The sequence below is a fragment of the Girardinichthys multiradiatus genome, chromosome 6, assembly GCF_021462225.1.
Source record: "Girardinichthys multiradiatus isolate DD_20200921_A chromosome 6, DD_fGirMul_XY1, whole genome shotgun sequence".
NCBI classification, from domain to species: Eukaryota; Metazoa; Chordata; class Actinopteri; order Cyprinodontiformes; family Goodeidae; genus Girardinichthys; species Girardinichthys multiradiatus.
This window is the reverse complement of record NC_061799.1, coordinates 27,745,699-27,762,051: the sequence shown is the minus strand read 5'-3', so window position 1 is coordinate 27,762,051 and position 16,353 is coordinate 27,745,699. Positions and strand designations below refer to the sequence as shown.

The 16,353-nt window shown below is 39.0% G+C and overlaps 1 protein-coding gene across 1 annotated transcript in view; it reads right to left on the bottom strand.

The window, feature by feature from the left end:
• Positions 1-16,353, bottom strand: part of agap3 (ArfGAP with GTPase domain, ankyrin repeat and PH domain 3) — a 188,696-nt gene that overhangs the window by 39,415 nt on the left and 132,928 nt on the right. The window contains exon 12 of the mRNA XM_047367259.1: positions 11,323-11,472. Within this exon, the coding sequence (XP_047223215.1) occupies positions 11,323-11,472 (150 nt within the window). The remainder of the gene's footprint in view (positions 1-11,322; positions 11,473-16,353) is intronic.

Genomic DNA, 16,353 nt, shown 5'->3' with positions numbered 1-16,353 from the left:
TACAATTTCTCTTAAGAACTATATACCAACAAAATATCTAAGAATAGCAGCCAATATACTTGTTGTACCCTTTCTGTCTTTAATTATGTGTATGACTAGTTAATGCTAAGCATAAGAGAGCGCAGTGGCTGTTTAATAGAGTTTTACTATTCATCCATCATTTTCTGCTTATTCCAGATCAGGTTGTGGGGGAAACAGGTGCAGGAGGAAAACCCAGACATTCCTCTCACCTGGTGACAACATCCAGTAAATTCTGGGGAATCCCAATGCGTTCCCAGGCCAGAAGTTATATATAGCCCATCCACTAAGGTCTGGTTCTACCCCAGGGTCTTTTCACAGTAGGACAAGCCGAAAAAACCTCCAAAGTGAGGTGCACAAAGGGTATCCTGATTAGATGCCCAAACCAGCTAAACTGAGCAGCTATTAAATAGCTTCTTACATCTCTGTTCTTTCTTTGGCACTTTACTGATACTGAAAATACCCAACTTGGAGGCTTCTTCATTCAGTAACGGCATCCAAACTTATAGCATTAAACAATTAGAAAACTAACTGATTTTTATGACTGACTGGTCTGAGAGAAAAGTGTTCAGAAATGGCAATAGATCTATGATATACATCAGCTATAGAGAAGGTACAAGAGTAGAATATAAGGGTGCTGGTTAAGTCTTGGCTGGACATACACTATGGAAAAGATGTGCATGGATTCTTAACACTGAGAATTAAAAAGAGCTTAAATTAAAACTCCCTGAATCTTGTAGGCAGATGTGTAATATACAAATAATGTCACTACGCAAGGGAGTGGCTCAGAAAGAAACTTCAATTTTAGATGTTTTGAAGGACATGCATGGGGCTGTGAACGAATGGTTACCTGAATCAGCCTTTGGCAAAGCTCACTATATGACTGAGAATGACAGGGGGCTAAGAGCTGGCTTGGTTTCTTGTAAGTGATTTTGTAAATGTGATATTAACCTGTGCTACCGTCGGGCAGAGGGACAGGAGGGATGGGAAGATAGCAGTGGCTTGTCAGCTTGCCATCTTTCTGATTTCCTGACATTTGACATCACTTTCCCTTCTTTCCCCCTCCAGATACCATTAAGAATTTGAGAGAGCGGGGACCACAGGCCTGGGGGAAGAGGGGGGGAGGGCCGGTAGATGCACCCCATATTGCTCTCTTCTTACCACCCTGTGTGGTGCTGGCAGCATCCTCCATTGTCTCCCATCAAAAGCTCATTGTAGTGTAGCAAACTCCATTCATTTCCCTGCGCACCGTCCCAGCCTCCAGGGTTGGAGTGCAGGAGGACAAGGGGCTCAGGGATTATTGCTGCTTTTGTTGCCAGTTGCACATGCTGTAATATCCACCACTGTGCCATTAGCCAGTGTACAACATTAGGACTAATTCGGTCATTACCTTTAGGGAGATGAGGCCGTCTTGGAGGAGTAAGCTGGGCTCAGCAGGGGGCTGAAGATGCTTACATGAGGCGGGGGAGCTCAGAAGGCTGGGGGGACACTGTTTGAGGCTCAAATACAGAGGATAACACCTGAGACACATCATTATGCCTGTGCTCAACATGGAAATTAATCTTCATAAGCTGACATACAAACAAAAATGAAAATATAGGTTTTAATTGTTTATTTTTACTTTTTGAACCACAAAAGTCATAGTTTAGCATACATAATGTTGTTTTTGGTAAAAACCATGTTGATTATGTGCCATCATATAAAAAAAATAAATAAATAAAATGCTGCTTTCGCTGGAGCACATACATTGAGCTCTCTGGTGCTTTGAATGGCAGCGCGCAGCCACACATGTAGCAGCCCTTCGTTGGGGCGTCTGTTTCAATTTCCCTGCTCCCTTACAACAGCCCCCCTGAGACAAGTCATTAGCTGGCTCAGACAGCTGGGGGCACAGGGGTCCTCCGTGTGCATACCGCACCCCCTCCTCCTCCCTTTCCATACTGACTTCTGTCCCGCCAGCACAGCTCCGTATGGCGGGTGGAAGACATGAGCTCCAACGTGTCTCTGAAGTGACACCCAGCATTTGTTTAATGTCGCTTGAGGTTAAAGGGGAGGGATGCCCCTCAGGGGGCCCCAACCGTGTCATAAACACCTCTAATTATCAATTTCTGGGCCCTAATGTAGTGGAAAATGACCCTGGTTCTTTTGATTCTGCACCTGAAACTTGCTCCTGAATCTGTAACACAAAGGTAGAGGTGCAGAGGAAACAATACAAAACTGAGCAGCAACAGGGAAGCATCTGAAACCTAATGGATACATATGAACAGCTTTCTATAAGTGGTTTTAACCCCTAAACTATGCCTAGCTGTTAAATAAAATTTGTTAAGATGAGAATTATGAAGTTGAAACTAATCTGACTGAGAAAGCCTAGAAATCACAGTGGCATTATTAGCTGGCTGTTAGTGTGTATAAGGGCGATCAGGACCAAGCTGGGTAATGAGCTGCACTGGGGATCAGGAGACTCTTTACCACTCAGCTACAATCACCTGGGCAGCAGAATAGGTACGAGGCTAACCTGTGATTACAGTGCATTACACTCCCACCATGTAGATGACAGCTTAAACGTGCTTCAGGATGAAGGCTGAGACAAAGAGAGCACTGCGAGCAGCTTCCTGCCTTTTTCAGAGTCACACTGGGAGAGAGAGAAAAATAAAAAGAGAGAGAACAGCGGTGGGGAGGTGTGTGTGTGTGTGTGTGTGTGTGTGTGTGTGTGTGTGTGTGTGTTGGGAGGGGTTGTTGAAGGAAGGAGGGAGTTATTTCATTTTTATACAAGAGGTTCAAGGTAAGGACTGCCATGATTCCCCCAGGCCCCTTGACACAGCAGCCCTGCCTGTCCTCAATCAAAGCCAACGGCTGCAATTAATGGCAAAAATTAGAAACAATCACCGCCTCCCCCTTATTATCCTCAATTAGAGCATACTAATCAAGGCCTGATCCCGCTCTGCTGCTCTCTCCAAACTAAATGTCAAACTTCATTACAACCTGGCTTAGAAATCAAACGCCCCACACGCTATCACCCTCACATCAGGAAGCCAACGTATAAAATAAAGCTCTGTTGAAACAGGCAATCTGTGCGTTAAGGAGCTGAATTGAAAAGTTATTATGTTGTTCATGAACTGCAAAAAGAATTTAAAATGATAGATTCAGCTAAATGGTGTGGACACTGAGCAATTCCAAGAAAATCCATTTCTTGGTGTGCTAAGACATAATAAGTTGGAAATATATAAAACAGTGTTTAAGAAAGAAACATTTGAGTATTGGGTAAACAAAACATTCCGGAGCACAATTCACTCCTAATTTTTTACTACTCAGTTATTTTACCGTATTTGAATGATAATGCAGAGATTTGGGGCAATACTTACAAATGTTTATTGTTGACATTATCTATATTGCAAACAAGAGTGTCAAAGACAATCATTTTTTTTATTCATACACATCCACTATTCTTTAAAAATTTAAATACAAAGGCAAAGAGAACTACTTTCCAGAAAGCTTTCTAAAAGTAAAAGAGTGGGATTTAAGTAGGGAATTAAAGCTAAAACATCTTGCTTTCAACACCAGAAACCTTTCCCATTTGTGGATCAAAGCCATGAAACACTTCAAAAATATGTTAAAGTAATAAGAATGACATTAATTGATTGACTATATACTATATATGCAAATGTATAAATACATGCATTTATGAATGTGTATGTTATGGATACAAACAGTAGGGGTGTGTGTTTGTATAGGTGTGTATGTATGTGTCTGCATGTATCTTGGTAAATATCAATGGTTCTGTTGGCATGTCACCTTGGTTTTGGCTATATACCAAATTTATAAAGAAGGAAAAAAACAGAAAGTGATGACTATTGACCAGGGCCTGCAATGAATTTGCTAACTTCTTTACTGAGGAAATTCAAAACATTACAAAGGTGGTCTGGACATCAATTTTAAGTCCAGTGTCAGTTTCAACAAAATGACACAATTCTACAAAATCAACTACAAAAGCTTATGAGAAACTATACATCAACTAGGCTCCTCCTCCTGCTGTCTCAATATTTTATGTACAGCTTTCTTTAAGAACGTTTTGCTTGTAATAGTGTTTGTGATTAAAATAAGAAACTTGTTGCTTTTGTCAGGTGTTTATTATTAATTATCAAAACGCCATTGAAAAAGAATAGTCTGGACAAGTTGTTATTGGAAAATTACAGGCCAATCTCAAATCACCCATTTATCAGTAAGGTTATAACCCCGAGTTTCAACAGTAAAATACCTTCTTTACATTGACTAGCTGCTTTGACGTCTTCCAGTCAGGTTTCCATGCTCACCAAAGTACTGAGACTGTCCTTTTCAAGGTGTTCAAAGACATCTGCATTTGGTATTATTGGACCTCAGTGCAGCAATTGACACTGTCGGTCATGGTATATTACTGGCGCGACTGGATAACTGGGTTGGTCTTTCTAGTAGAGTACTTTTGGACCAAAGGAGGAGCAATCAAGAGTCGGCATGCAACTTTAGTTACAACAGCAAGAATCAAATCAGGCCTGAAATCTGGGTGTAGTGATGGACCTGAACCTTCAGAGGCACATACAGACAATCACTGAGTCGGCCCTTCTATCACCTTTTCCAGGATGAAAGGAGTAATGTTCCAGCAGGATCTTGAATAACTAATTTGTGCATTTATCTTTAATTGATTACTGCAACTGTGTCTTCACAGATCTGCCTAAAAAGCCAATCAGAAAGCAGCAGCTGATCCAGAACGCTGCTGTCCATGTCCTCATTAGAACTAAGAAAGTAGAAGTCCCTATACTGGCTTTCTGTAGCTCAGAGAATAGATTTTAAAATACTTTTGCTATTTTATAAATCACTGAATGGCTAAGCACCAAAATACATCAAAGATTTTTTTGCTGTCATATCAACCATCCACTTAGGTCTACTCTAGTCTACTCTACATTCTCAGAACCAGAACCAAACATGGAGAAGCAGCATTCAGTTCTTGTGCCCCAATAATCTGGAACAATCTTCCAGAAAACTGCAAAAATACTAAAACTCTATGTTCGCTTAAATCAAGGTTAAAAACCCATTTGATTAGAGCTGCCTTTGATTGTTCAGTTTAAACTTTAACTGAAACATTAATTTCAGTCTGTATTCCAACCTTTTTTGTCTGACTTTTATTACGCCAATGCAAAGTACTTTATGTTTTCTTTTCTTTTTATATGTTTTAATCATGTAAAGCTCCTTGATTTGTCTTTTTGCTGAAATGTGCTATACAAATAAACTTGTCTTGCCTAATAATATTAAGTGGTGGAGTAGTGATTAAGGAAGTCTATACTTCTACTTTTTTCCTGATTTCTTAGTTGTTAAATCCAAAAATGTGGGAAACCAGTGAAAAATACTGACTGAAATCGATAAATGAAATATTTCTTTACATTTTAGAGATGCACCAATAAGGCATTTCCTGGTCAATACTGATTATCCCTGAGCTCCTACTTGGCAATTCAGATAATTTTCCTGATGTCAATCACACAAAAGAACCAATGTGTGCTGTGGATTCTTTGATAAAGTTAGTGGTTCTGAATCAACCATAAAATGAAGGAATTACAAGCTAATGCCCCAAATTGCCCCATTATTAAATGCAAAAGAATGCATGAAAGTACATCCATTAAGTTTATTTATTCATAGCCTAAAAAATGGTGGGTGTGCTGAAAAAAAATGTTTTTTTCTGGTTTTTGACCTGTCGATCATATATTTATATTTATATTTATATTTATTTTTACGCACACTCTTGGCATTCTGTTGATGAGCTTCAAGAGGTAGTCACCTGAAATGGTTTTCACTTCACAGGTGTGCCCTGTCAGGTTTAATAAGTGGGATTTCAAGCCTTATAAATGGGGTTGGGACCATCAGTTGTGTTGTGCAAAAGGTGGATACAGTACACAGCTGATAGTCCTACTGAATAGACTGTTAGAATTTGTATTATGGCAAGAAAAAAGCAGCAAAGTAAAGAAAAACGAGTGGCCATCATTACTTTAAGAAATGAAGGTCAGTCAGTCCGAACAATTGGGAAAACTTTGAAAGTGTCCCCAAGTTCAGTCGCAAAAACCATCAAGCGCTACAAAGAAACTGGCTCACATGAGGACCGCCCCAGGAAAGGAAGACCAAGAGTCACCTCTGCTGTGGACAATAAGTTCATCCGAGTCACAAGCCTCAGACATCGCAGGTTAACAGCAGCTCAGATTAGAGAACAGGTCAATGCCACACAGAGTTCTAGCAGCAGACACATCTCTAGAACAACTGTTAAGAGGAGACTGTGTGAATCAGGTCTTCATGGTAAAATAGCTGATAGGAAACCACTGCTGAGGACTGGCAACAAGAAGAAGAGACTTGTTTGGGCTAAAGAACACAAGGAATGGACATTAGACCAGTGGAAATCTGTGCTTTGGTCTGACAAGTGTGAGATCTTTGGTTCCAACCACCGTGTCTTTGTGTGGCGCAGACGAGGTGAACGGATGGACTCTACATGCATGGTACTCACCGTGAAGTATGGAGGAGGAGGTGTGATGGTGTGGGGGTGCTTTGCTGGTGACACTGTTGGGGATTTATTCAAAATTGAAGGCATAGTGAACCAACAGGACAATGACCCCAAACACACCTCCTGGCTGTGTAAGGGCTATTTGACCAAGAAGGAGAGTGATGGGCTGCTGCGCCAGATTACCTGGCCTCCACAGTCACCGGACCTGAACCCAATCGAGATGGTTTGGGGTGAGCTGGACCACAGAGTGAGGGCAAAAGGGCCAACAAGTGCTAAGCATCTCTGGGAACTCGTTCAAGACTGTTGGAAAACCATTTCAGGTCACTACCTCTTGAAGCTCATCAACAGAATGCCAAGAGTGTGCGGAGCAGTAATCAAAGCAAAAGGTGGCTACTTTGAAGAACCTAGAATATAAGACATATTTTCAGTTGTTTCACACTTTTTTGTTCAGTATATAATTCCACGTGTTAATTCATAGTTTTGATGCCTTCAGTGTGAAGCTACAATATTCATAGTCATGAAAATAAAAAAAATTCTTTGAATGAGAAGGTGTGTCCAAACTTTTGGTCTGTACTGTATATTATTCAAAATTATCACAGTGTGAGAATCTGATGCTGGCCCATGCCTGATAGACGTCAACTTTGAGGTTATTCTATAATTAAAAAAAATCTTGTACAACCACACTCTAGAATAATTTCAGCAGTTTTTAATTTTTTGAGGTGAACATAACTTTACCCACTCCTTGACCCTAACTTTAGTAACTGTCATCAGCAATCCTATAACAATGCTCAGATGACTGAACGGTGAGTGTTTAATCCAAGCTCGAGAGATTGAGGCATACGACAGAGAGCAGCATCTAAACAAGCTTTCGGCGCATTAAGAATGGGCATGCTTATGAGTAGAAGCAATAAAAAAAATTGGGCTAGGATTTAATCAAAAAAGCGGTGCTCAATATTCAAGAGATGCTCCAACCCCTGCCTCTGCTTTTGCATCAGTAGGTTTACAAATGAGAGTCCTCTTTAAGTAATATGGAAATGGTTACCTGGCTAAAATGCATTCATTCTCCTTTGAATCATCAATCTGCTGTTTTTGCATCACATTTTAGGTTATAACCTGCAACCTTCGCCAAGGATAATGGAGTGATTGGGCTTGGTTCAAGTCAATTCTAATGGCAAAACAGGAGTACCCTCTCACAGTGGAACACCCTCTATTGATTATTGAAGACGCATTAGGATGAAAGATAAGAGGGTTGCATTTCAATCACGTTTTCTGATAGTCAGTCACATTTCACACTACAGGTGCTCTCAGCTGCCTTAACCCAAACTGGAAATAAAAAAGGGCATATATGGTTTTAGGCCCCAAAGATTTCCCCCTCATTGTATAAAAGTCTTGAACTGTCTTTACTGACTATCCACTGATTACAGCAACACTTCTACTCCTATACCATAATCTGTCATTTGGCACGTTTCCGCTATTGTTTTCAGCTCATTTGCCTCATTCAAGCTCATTTGTGGTTACCTTAAAAGTAGCTTGAAAATAATTGAAGAAAAATAGAATAATGGAGCAAATTGTGAATCTGATTTAGTAGAAGTCTGGCTGCTGGTTAATGAGCTATGTTAATAGTTAGGGGCTTTTCAGTTTAATAAATATGGAAAAGAGAAAAATTTCACTGTCACTTATTTCCACTGCGTAATGTTTAGGAAGTCCTATTTGTATTGTGCAGTTTGGCTTCTTTATTTGCAAACATTCAACCAAGAAGCTGTTTTTATTTCTTTCACAGATACAAGTACGCTTTGTGAAAGAAAGCCCACGTACAAACAGCCAACACACACTCATGCTCATTTATTTGAGGACCCCACGAATCTAAGTAATTCTGCTTTGGGCATGGTGCTGATGGGAGTTGGGGGGGTGTGATGGAAGTGCCTGCGTCCAGGCAGAATTGATCGTTCGGCAGCTCCAAATGATAGTCAGGCTTGTCTGCGGAACCACGAGGGCCATGCAGTTGGACTCCAGCAGCGCTCGTAAAGTGCGCTCTTTAAACTGCCGGGGCCCCTGGGAGCCCATGGGGAGGAGGGGAGCCGCTGCCGCGCTAATGAGAACTACCAGAGTGCAAACATGCATGGAAATGACTGTTATTCTGTTGATGTGCATTTAAGTGCTTTTTTACTGCCAACCACAAAGAGAGGGAAATAACTGGTGATGAATGGTACTCTCGAAAAGCATTCATTTTCCTCTTCGGAAGAAAGGAGACAAAAACAGAGGAGGGGGGGGCATGTGGAGACAGGGAGTAAGATGGAAGGTAAAGACAGGATGGGTTATGTTGGGGGGGGCGTCATATATGGTGAATATATTATCTTACTACAAGCAAGCACACTGACAAGGCGGCAGTAAGCCGGGATGCATCGATGGCAGAAAGTTAACCTTCACTGTTCCCCTCCTCCAAGCAAGCTGCTTCTGTCAAAGAGCAGCAGCCAAAAAGGTCACAGCGATCACAGCCCTGATCACACAATCATGAAAATTAGCCTTGTTTCATCTACATAAAAAAAACTGGTAGAAAAATGGCAGTTCGATTATACTGCTGCTCTTTAGATCCTTTCTGTTTTTTTTATTTTTGGCCTTGCAACAAAGATGGGAACTTGAATCTGTGACTTAGATCAAGTTGCTCCTACATCGCAAAAGCAAAGACTTTAGACTTCAATTAGACTTGTGCTCTAAAGACTCGAGACTCTACTCAGACTTGAGTGCAGTAAGGAAATGATTCACAATGTCCCCTCTGATTTACTGCAGTGAATGTAACAGGATTGTCACGAAACAAAAATTTCAAACCCGATACTGATACAAGATTAAACATTACATACTTGATACTTTTGTTGTTACTGCGGTAAAAATAAAAGCATAGGATTCTTTAAAAAAAAGGTAAAAACAGCATTATCACTAACAATATGGCAATATTGTTATTGGCCTAATTGGTGAAAAAACAATAAATTGTAAGCAGCTAATTAAGATATATAAAGAAAGATTTTTGTATGCAACAATTTTTTAGACTATCTGTGATGTCCTACAAACCTTGGATACAGTTAAACAAGTTTTTGGAAACGAGGTTCCATCACATTGTTCACAGGGATCAGGTCCAGATAAACGTATCAATCAACAGTTCTATTAGATGATCAAATTAAGTTGGCAGGCTAGGTTGCCATGGTTTCTAACTACTTTCTGCTCAACTGAGGTTCAGGCTGCATTTTTAGAAAACAAAAAAAAAAACAACAAATGAAACTGTTTCAAGGTAAAATTAACTTAGCTTGTTAAATTAGCATTCTTTTATTAATGATGAAATGCGCAGCAGGTTTTTTTCTCCCGAACACACATTAACGTTCTTCACTTTAATAGCAACTAACCACTGTACACATGGCTCAGTCACTTTCTAATTTCAGTGGACCATATCTTCAAGCTTAAAGCTGATATTAACAACTTCTACAGCTTTATTTCACACCAGCACTGTGTTAGGTTTGCTAATGCTTGCACCTTCGTTACGAGGGTGTGACCTAAGCGTGTTGTGATTTATGTTGTCTGGAATGTTTCATACTTGACTGTTGAAGATGTGGAAACTTCACTGAACTTTTAGGAATGCTCACAAAAATCAGAATTTTTGCAAGGTTTGTTGTGCTGCTTGGCTTTGTAGCTACCTCTCTGTATCACATTGCAAAAGGGCTTATCAACATCCTTTGACTTTTCCTATTCATCTTTGTCAAACAATACTAATACTAAAAAAAAAAAAAAAACGCTTTTGTACATTACACTTTTAACTAAAGAGGTTGACATAGCCTCTTCTCCAGACATATTTGCTATGTTATGGGAGTTTCAATCTGCAGCAACAGCTCACTGTTATGATTGTCACATCTTTCAAGTGAGCTGGACAGAGGAAGAGGGGAGTGTCTGTATGCTGCTATGCAAAGTTTTGAGCCAACTTGGAGATATTAAAAGGGCTCTCTTTGTATGCATTTTGACACATAGGTGCATCTTACAATTTTGTTTTTTATTTTAACATCAAAATATAGGTTTTCACAACCTTAGTATAAAATTGACTGATTGTTATGGTAACATTTAAGAGAGTACGTATTGTTTCTCTTTCATGTCTGTGTTAACTGAAGCCTTCCAATTTCACATGTTTTTATTAAATGCCACCATTAAGAAAACATTCAGAACAAGTAAGTGACAGACCACAGCTCTGATTGAGATTCACACATTTTTCTGTTCAAGGGTGTGTTTGATTTGGATAGTTTGGATAGTTTGTGGGCCGTGGGATATATTATCTGTTCATGGAAACTGTGGAAACATAATAACGACCACACAGCTTACTCTCAAACTGAACCGAGAGTTAAATGAATTTGGGTGCTTTCAAAACAAAATACTGTGAACTTACTTTCAACATGTCACTGTTAACACAAAGAAACTACCAGTTTATTAAAAGCACTTCCTGTTTGTTTTATTCATATTTCTACAATTGTTTTTGCTTTTAACATAAATGCATACTTCTATTTATACATTTTTAAAATAAGAAAAAAAACAGTTCTTAGAGATTGAATTAAATGTTAAAGATGTTAAACATTGCTGTTTTAGATTAGGCTTAAGGATAAGGATAATTTTAGGCAGACTATATGGCATTTATCTAATGTAATTAGAGACTTGAGACATGACTTGAGGTTGCTCCTCAAAGACTTGGAAAAAATCACTTGTCAACCTCTATGCTTTGGAGTTATATTTATCTAATTTTTACAGGAATGTGGGGTGCTTACGGGCTCCGCTGCTCGTACTGGTGTTGATGGCTTCATTCCACTGGTCAGCACTGGACACAGAGAAGGAGCGCTGGTGCATGCAGTCTTTACTGCCCCCCAATGCCGACCCGCCCGCCTGTAGGGAAATGCTGCTGTTGGAGTGAGTTGCACCTGTAAAGAAAGTGACAAGGGCAAGAAAATGAGTCCAATTTCTTTGGTACTGGCCCATCTATGTTTTGCTAATTGGATTTTCTCACCAGAAACCAGCATAATAAAACTTAGCAAAGTGCCCGTTTCACTCCACACTTCACTCGCACTCTCCGCACATAAGCGGAGAGTGCGGTAAATTTAATTTAAAAGTTACTTTCATGTTCATAACTAATTTATATCTTATATTTATATGTTTTCTATGTTCTTGCTGATCTTTTTTGGTTTTGTGGTAAAAACAAAAACTATCTACACGGTCTGTGAATTCTTCAGTAATTGTTTCGTCTCATTAAAAAACAGTCAAAATGGTTTTGTTTTAAAATACAAAATATTAAGGTGAAATATGAGCATTGTTTTCGTTTGTGTGGTCAAAAACATTAACACACATTTAACATTTGATTCAATAAAGATAATGACAAAATAACATCACCAGCAAAAAGAAATGAAAAATTGTCCATGTTTTGAATATTCTGATACAGTTTTCTAAGAACACCTTATTACCAAAACATACACAGAATGGTCCTCTTAGTTTGTTTCTAATTTGAGGGAAAACAATCTAGCTAAAGTAATTGAAACATTCAAACAGCCTGTAATGAAATGATATTATGCAGTTGGTAATTGTTTTTTGTAGTTTAAGCTGCACTGTAGCAACATGGCCACCTTTTTTTTTTTATACACATATTTCTATCACGCCACCACCCCTCCTCCCCTTGCACAGACACAGACACACAGAACCCTTCTCCCGCCGCCTCTGCCTCTAATTAGCCCTTAATTAACAAGATACACTCTGAACGCTAATTATCTTGCTTCATCCCTCTGACTGCCACATCGATCTCCACCGGCGTCAGCGGGCGTTTCCTCCCTAACTTCCAATCAGGCGAGCCACAGACGCCTGGCTCTCTTTACTAATTCATGGGCAAGGCTGCGCTGTGTGGGGTCCTTTCCCTCAATATGTGAACAGTTGCTGCCGCACACCCCAACTACACAGAGAAATTCACTGGTGTGCATCAAGGCAGTTAGTGCATTCAGATCGACCGTGGCATTGTGCTATTTCATACAATAACCATTCCACATTTATTTTGATACAGAAAATCAGTGTTTCCTAAATATATTTTCTGTTTAATAAATATGCATGACTGAAGTTCATGCATGCAACAAAGCTGGACTGCAAAAACAAATCAATTTTCTAAAGGTGATAGAAAATGAAAACGGTAAACATTTTCAAGGTTTTGTTTTGGGAAACAATAAACTTCCCAGATTTTCCTCCACAATGCTCCTCTTATCTTACAGGTATCACACATCAAACCCCTTGTATCCACTAATTGCAAGACAATATCAGTTTTTGATTGAGGTGACGATAACAGAAAATATACTCTGTGGCTCGTGTGTAAAGTAAACTAAGCGGCACGGGTGCTTGTTAGGGTAATATGTCCTACTCATTATCTAGAGTAATAAGTGTATCAAATTCACATAATCATGTCTAATTAGTATCAGTAATTATCTTGTTGGGCCCAGGAATATTAATCTTCAGGTCCCAGAGGGGAGGGAGCAGAATCGCAGCAAGAATGGGAGACAGAGCGAGGGAATCATGCTGAGGAGCACTGACTAAATTAGCATCCTGAAATCAGAGCAGAGGAAGAGGAAGGGGGGGTTAGAGGGAGGACTCGAATAGGAAGAATAAAAAGAGAAGTCTGAAACTTTGTTTTTAAAAAGTATGGATGAATAACAAATAAAACAAGCCTTTTTTTTTTACCTGTTCTTATCCTTATTTTGCACAAAATGCATAAAAAAATATGGCTTTTTCAACTTCAGCAACATGAATTTCTTGCCAGACCTGCTAAAGAAATATATTACTTTTGATTGTAAACTAAGCAATTTGCCCAGTATTTAAGACTCACAAGTTTTAATGAAAAACGCAAAGTAAAGTTGGATTCTTTTTTTATTAAAACAAAAAGAGACAAAAACCATTAGATAACTGCAGAGCAACTTCGACTGATACTTAAAATTCAACAATCATGTCTAATTGTCAAATTGGATGCTAATGATTAATGAATTATACATGGCTGTATCCATTAGTCCCCAGAGACCACTCCTGCATAAAAGGGAGGATAATGTAATTACAGCACAGAAATAATCAGCTTGGGGCATTAAACGAGAACTACATGCACACAGGGCTCCATCCAGGTCTGAGTGAAGTGCACTTTCCACCAACAACAATGACCAGGATCAAACTGAGGTCTAAGGGATATGACTTCATACTGACGCGATTATGTCAGCAGTTGTTACAGTTATCGCCGTGATAAATATAAATATTGTACTACTTTCTAAAGCTTTAGATTCAATTTTTATGAATGAACTAAACTTATTGGAAACTGTGTCCCGTCAAAGCTTGTTTCATATAGTAATAAAAACATACTGATGCCATTCCAGACATTGATGGCTCAAATTCTGAACAGTTTGGTAAAGTAACAACTATTAATAATAACATTAATATTTCCTAACACAGACCGCATTCTATTTTTAATTCGTATAAAATATTTTCTTTTCTAAACACACAAATAGTCAAAGATCAATGCAAAATGGAAAAGTTGTATGTTTGAAATTAAGTACACCCTTGCTGCTTTTTAGGATACTGCTAATTAAATGCACTATCAAACGTTGTAAAGTGTATTGCTGCAATACAAAAATATTGGTCTGCAGTTATAGGACTTAAAATGCAAGTTGGCAGCATTTTTTATGTACTGGCTGAAATCAATGTAATCCTTGTGCTTTTGACAGCAGAATAACAGTGTTACAGTTTATATCATTTGCTCTTTTTGTCAGAGCTCAAAGATTATGCAGAATTTAAAAAAATTTGACTTTCCTAAAAATAAGTTTGCATAATAAATCCCAAAATACTTTTAGGTTGTATGTTAATAATATGGCAACAAAGTTGTTCTTACAAATGATGCACACATTTGAGTCATTTTCTGCAAACACTAATGAACTCTTTAAAGTGCAAAATCCCACTGTGGACTATATTGTCATGCATATAAAGAGATAACAAAAGCCATATAGTGTCTACTGCAGGCTATCCGGGGCTGGGGTGTTAAGTGGAGGCGATGGATTAGCGGGGAGCAGCTATGCCTTGCTTCTCATTTCTCTTTAGGCCGGGCCGTCAGTGGGCTGATGAGCCGTGACGAGGCCTGACCTCTCCGTGGAGTTGTTGCCATTATGTACAAGTAGTGAGATAATGAAGCATTCATGCTAATGTGGGCTGGGCAACACATCATCTGCAGCGGTGTAATCCACCGCCATCATCACGACCAGTGGCCGCATGCCCCCAACCCCCTCCACTTCCCATTCTGCTGCGGCAGCTAGTCCCACCACAAGCCACTTAAACATTTGTGTTCACAGTTATGCATTTAACACTAAAAACAAGGCGCCAACGAAAAAATTACTTTAACCCTTATGTGTGTTTCTGGTACTAGGGACCTACTTATATTAAGAAAGCAGGTTGCAACTAAATCAGCAACAACAATGGTTTCAAACAACTGGTATGTACACACCTAGCAGTACTTCTTAGGGGTTTAACAACATTTCCTTGGAACAAAATATCACAATATCAAATGTCATGATATTAAAATGGATACCACGTTTCAAAGAGCTACCTGGTTACGTTCAGCATCTGACTTCACCCGTTGAAATGATAACGTATATATTATAATGAGCCCAAGATGTGAGGTAAGGGCTTTAAATTTGACACTCTGTGGTACCTATGTCTAATAGTGAGTTTCTTTGTCCCTGGAAGTCACCTTTTAAGGTTCCCAGTCAGAAATACAACAAGACAAACCCCCGAAGTTGGAATTCGGACTGGGAACATCGAAGGTCGCCAAGCAGCCCCAGGTTCGCTATCCAATATGGCTGCCACACATTTAAAACATAGTGAAAGTTGTAGGTATAAACAATCAACACAACAATCCCAGATCTGAGATCTGACTTTAAACACAAAATTAAGTAGTTCTTGAATTGCCCCGTTCTGTTGACAGAGTTGACTAATAAACACTTCTCATTAGGTGGGCTTGCAATTGTGTTCTACCAAAGGAAGAAAGAAGCCTCTATCACTTTTAAATCTCAACTTACTCTATCGTGTTGCATTGAATTTAACTATATCGTATTTAGTTGGATTGAAACATACTGAATCAAAATGGATCATAGTTGGTTGGGCTGAAATGTATCATATCAAATTAGAGTTTGCTGCTTGTATATTTTTTATGTTTCAAATCATTGCCAAATCTCCAATGACTAGAGATAAACAACTCTACTTATTGACACTTTAAAACACATATTTGTGATTTGTAAAGTGTTTATTTGCAAAAAAAGGGAATTACACAAACAGTTTCCTCAGTTTTCTCCAAAATATTGCTCAAAATCTTGCCTTGTTATTCTGAACCTAATATAGACATTATTTTGTCTTGTCAGCTGGGTGTCTCATTTCAAGCCTAGCTAACACTTCTGCACTGCACGTCTGACTCCTGTTAAAACAACGAATCTGTTAAATGTAAAAAATTTGAATGATAACAGAATGCATTATTAACTGATACCTTTACTAATTTAACAGTAAAAGGAAACATTTTATGTAAAAACAAAAAACTATTCTGCTGTAATCTGCTCAGCAGCGGTCTGTTTAGGCACTTTATGAAGCAGAGACAGACTGTGAAGCAGAGTCAGGAGACGTTAAAATACAGGAGGTGAGCATCTCTTTCTCTCTCCCACAAGATTGATTAGAACTGACTGGGACCATTAATACTTTGATACAGTGTATCTGTCGCCGGTGACACGACAGCACGTGTGTTAACAGCGAGG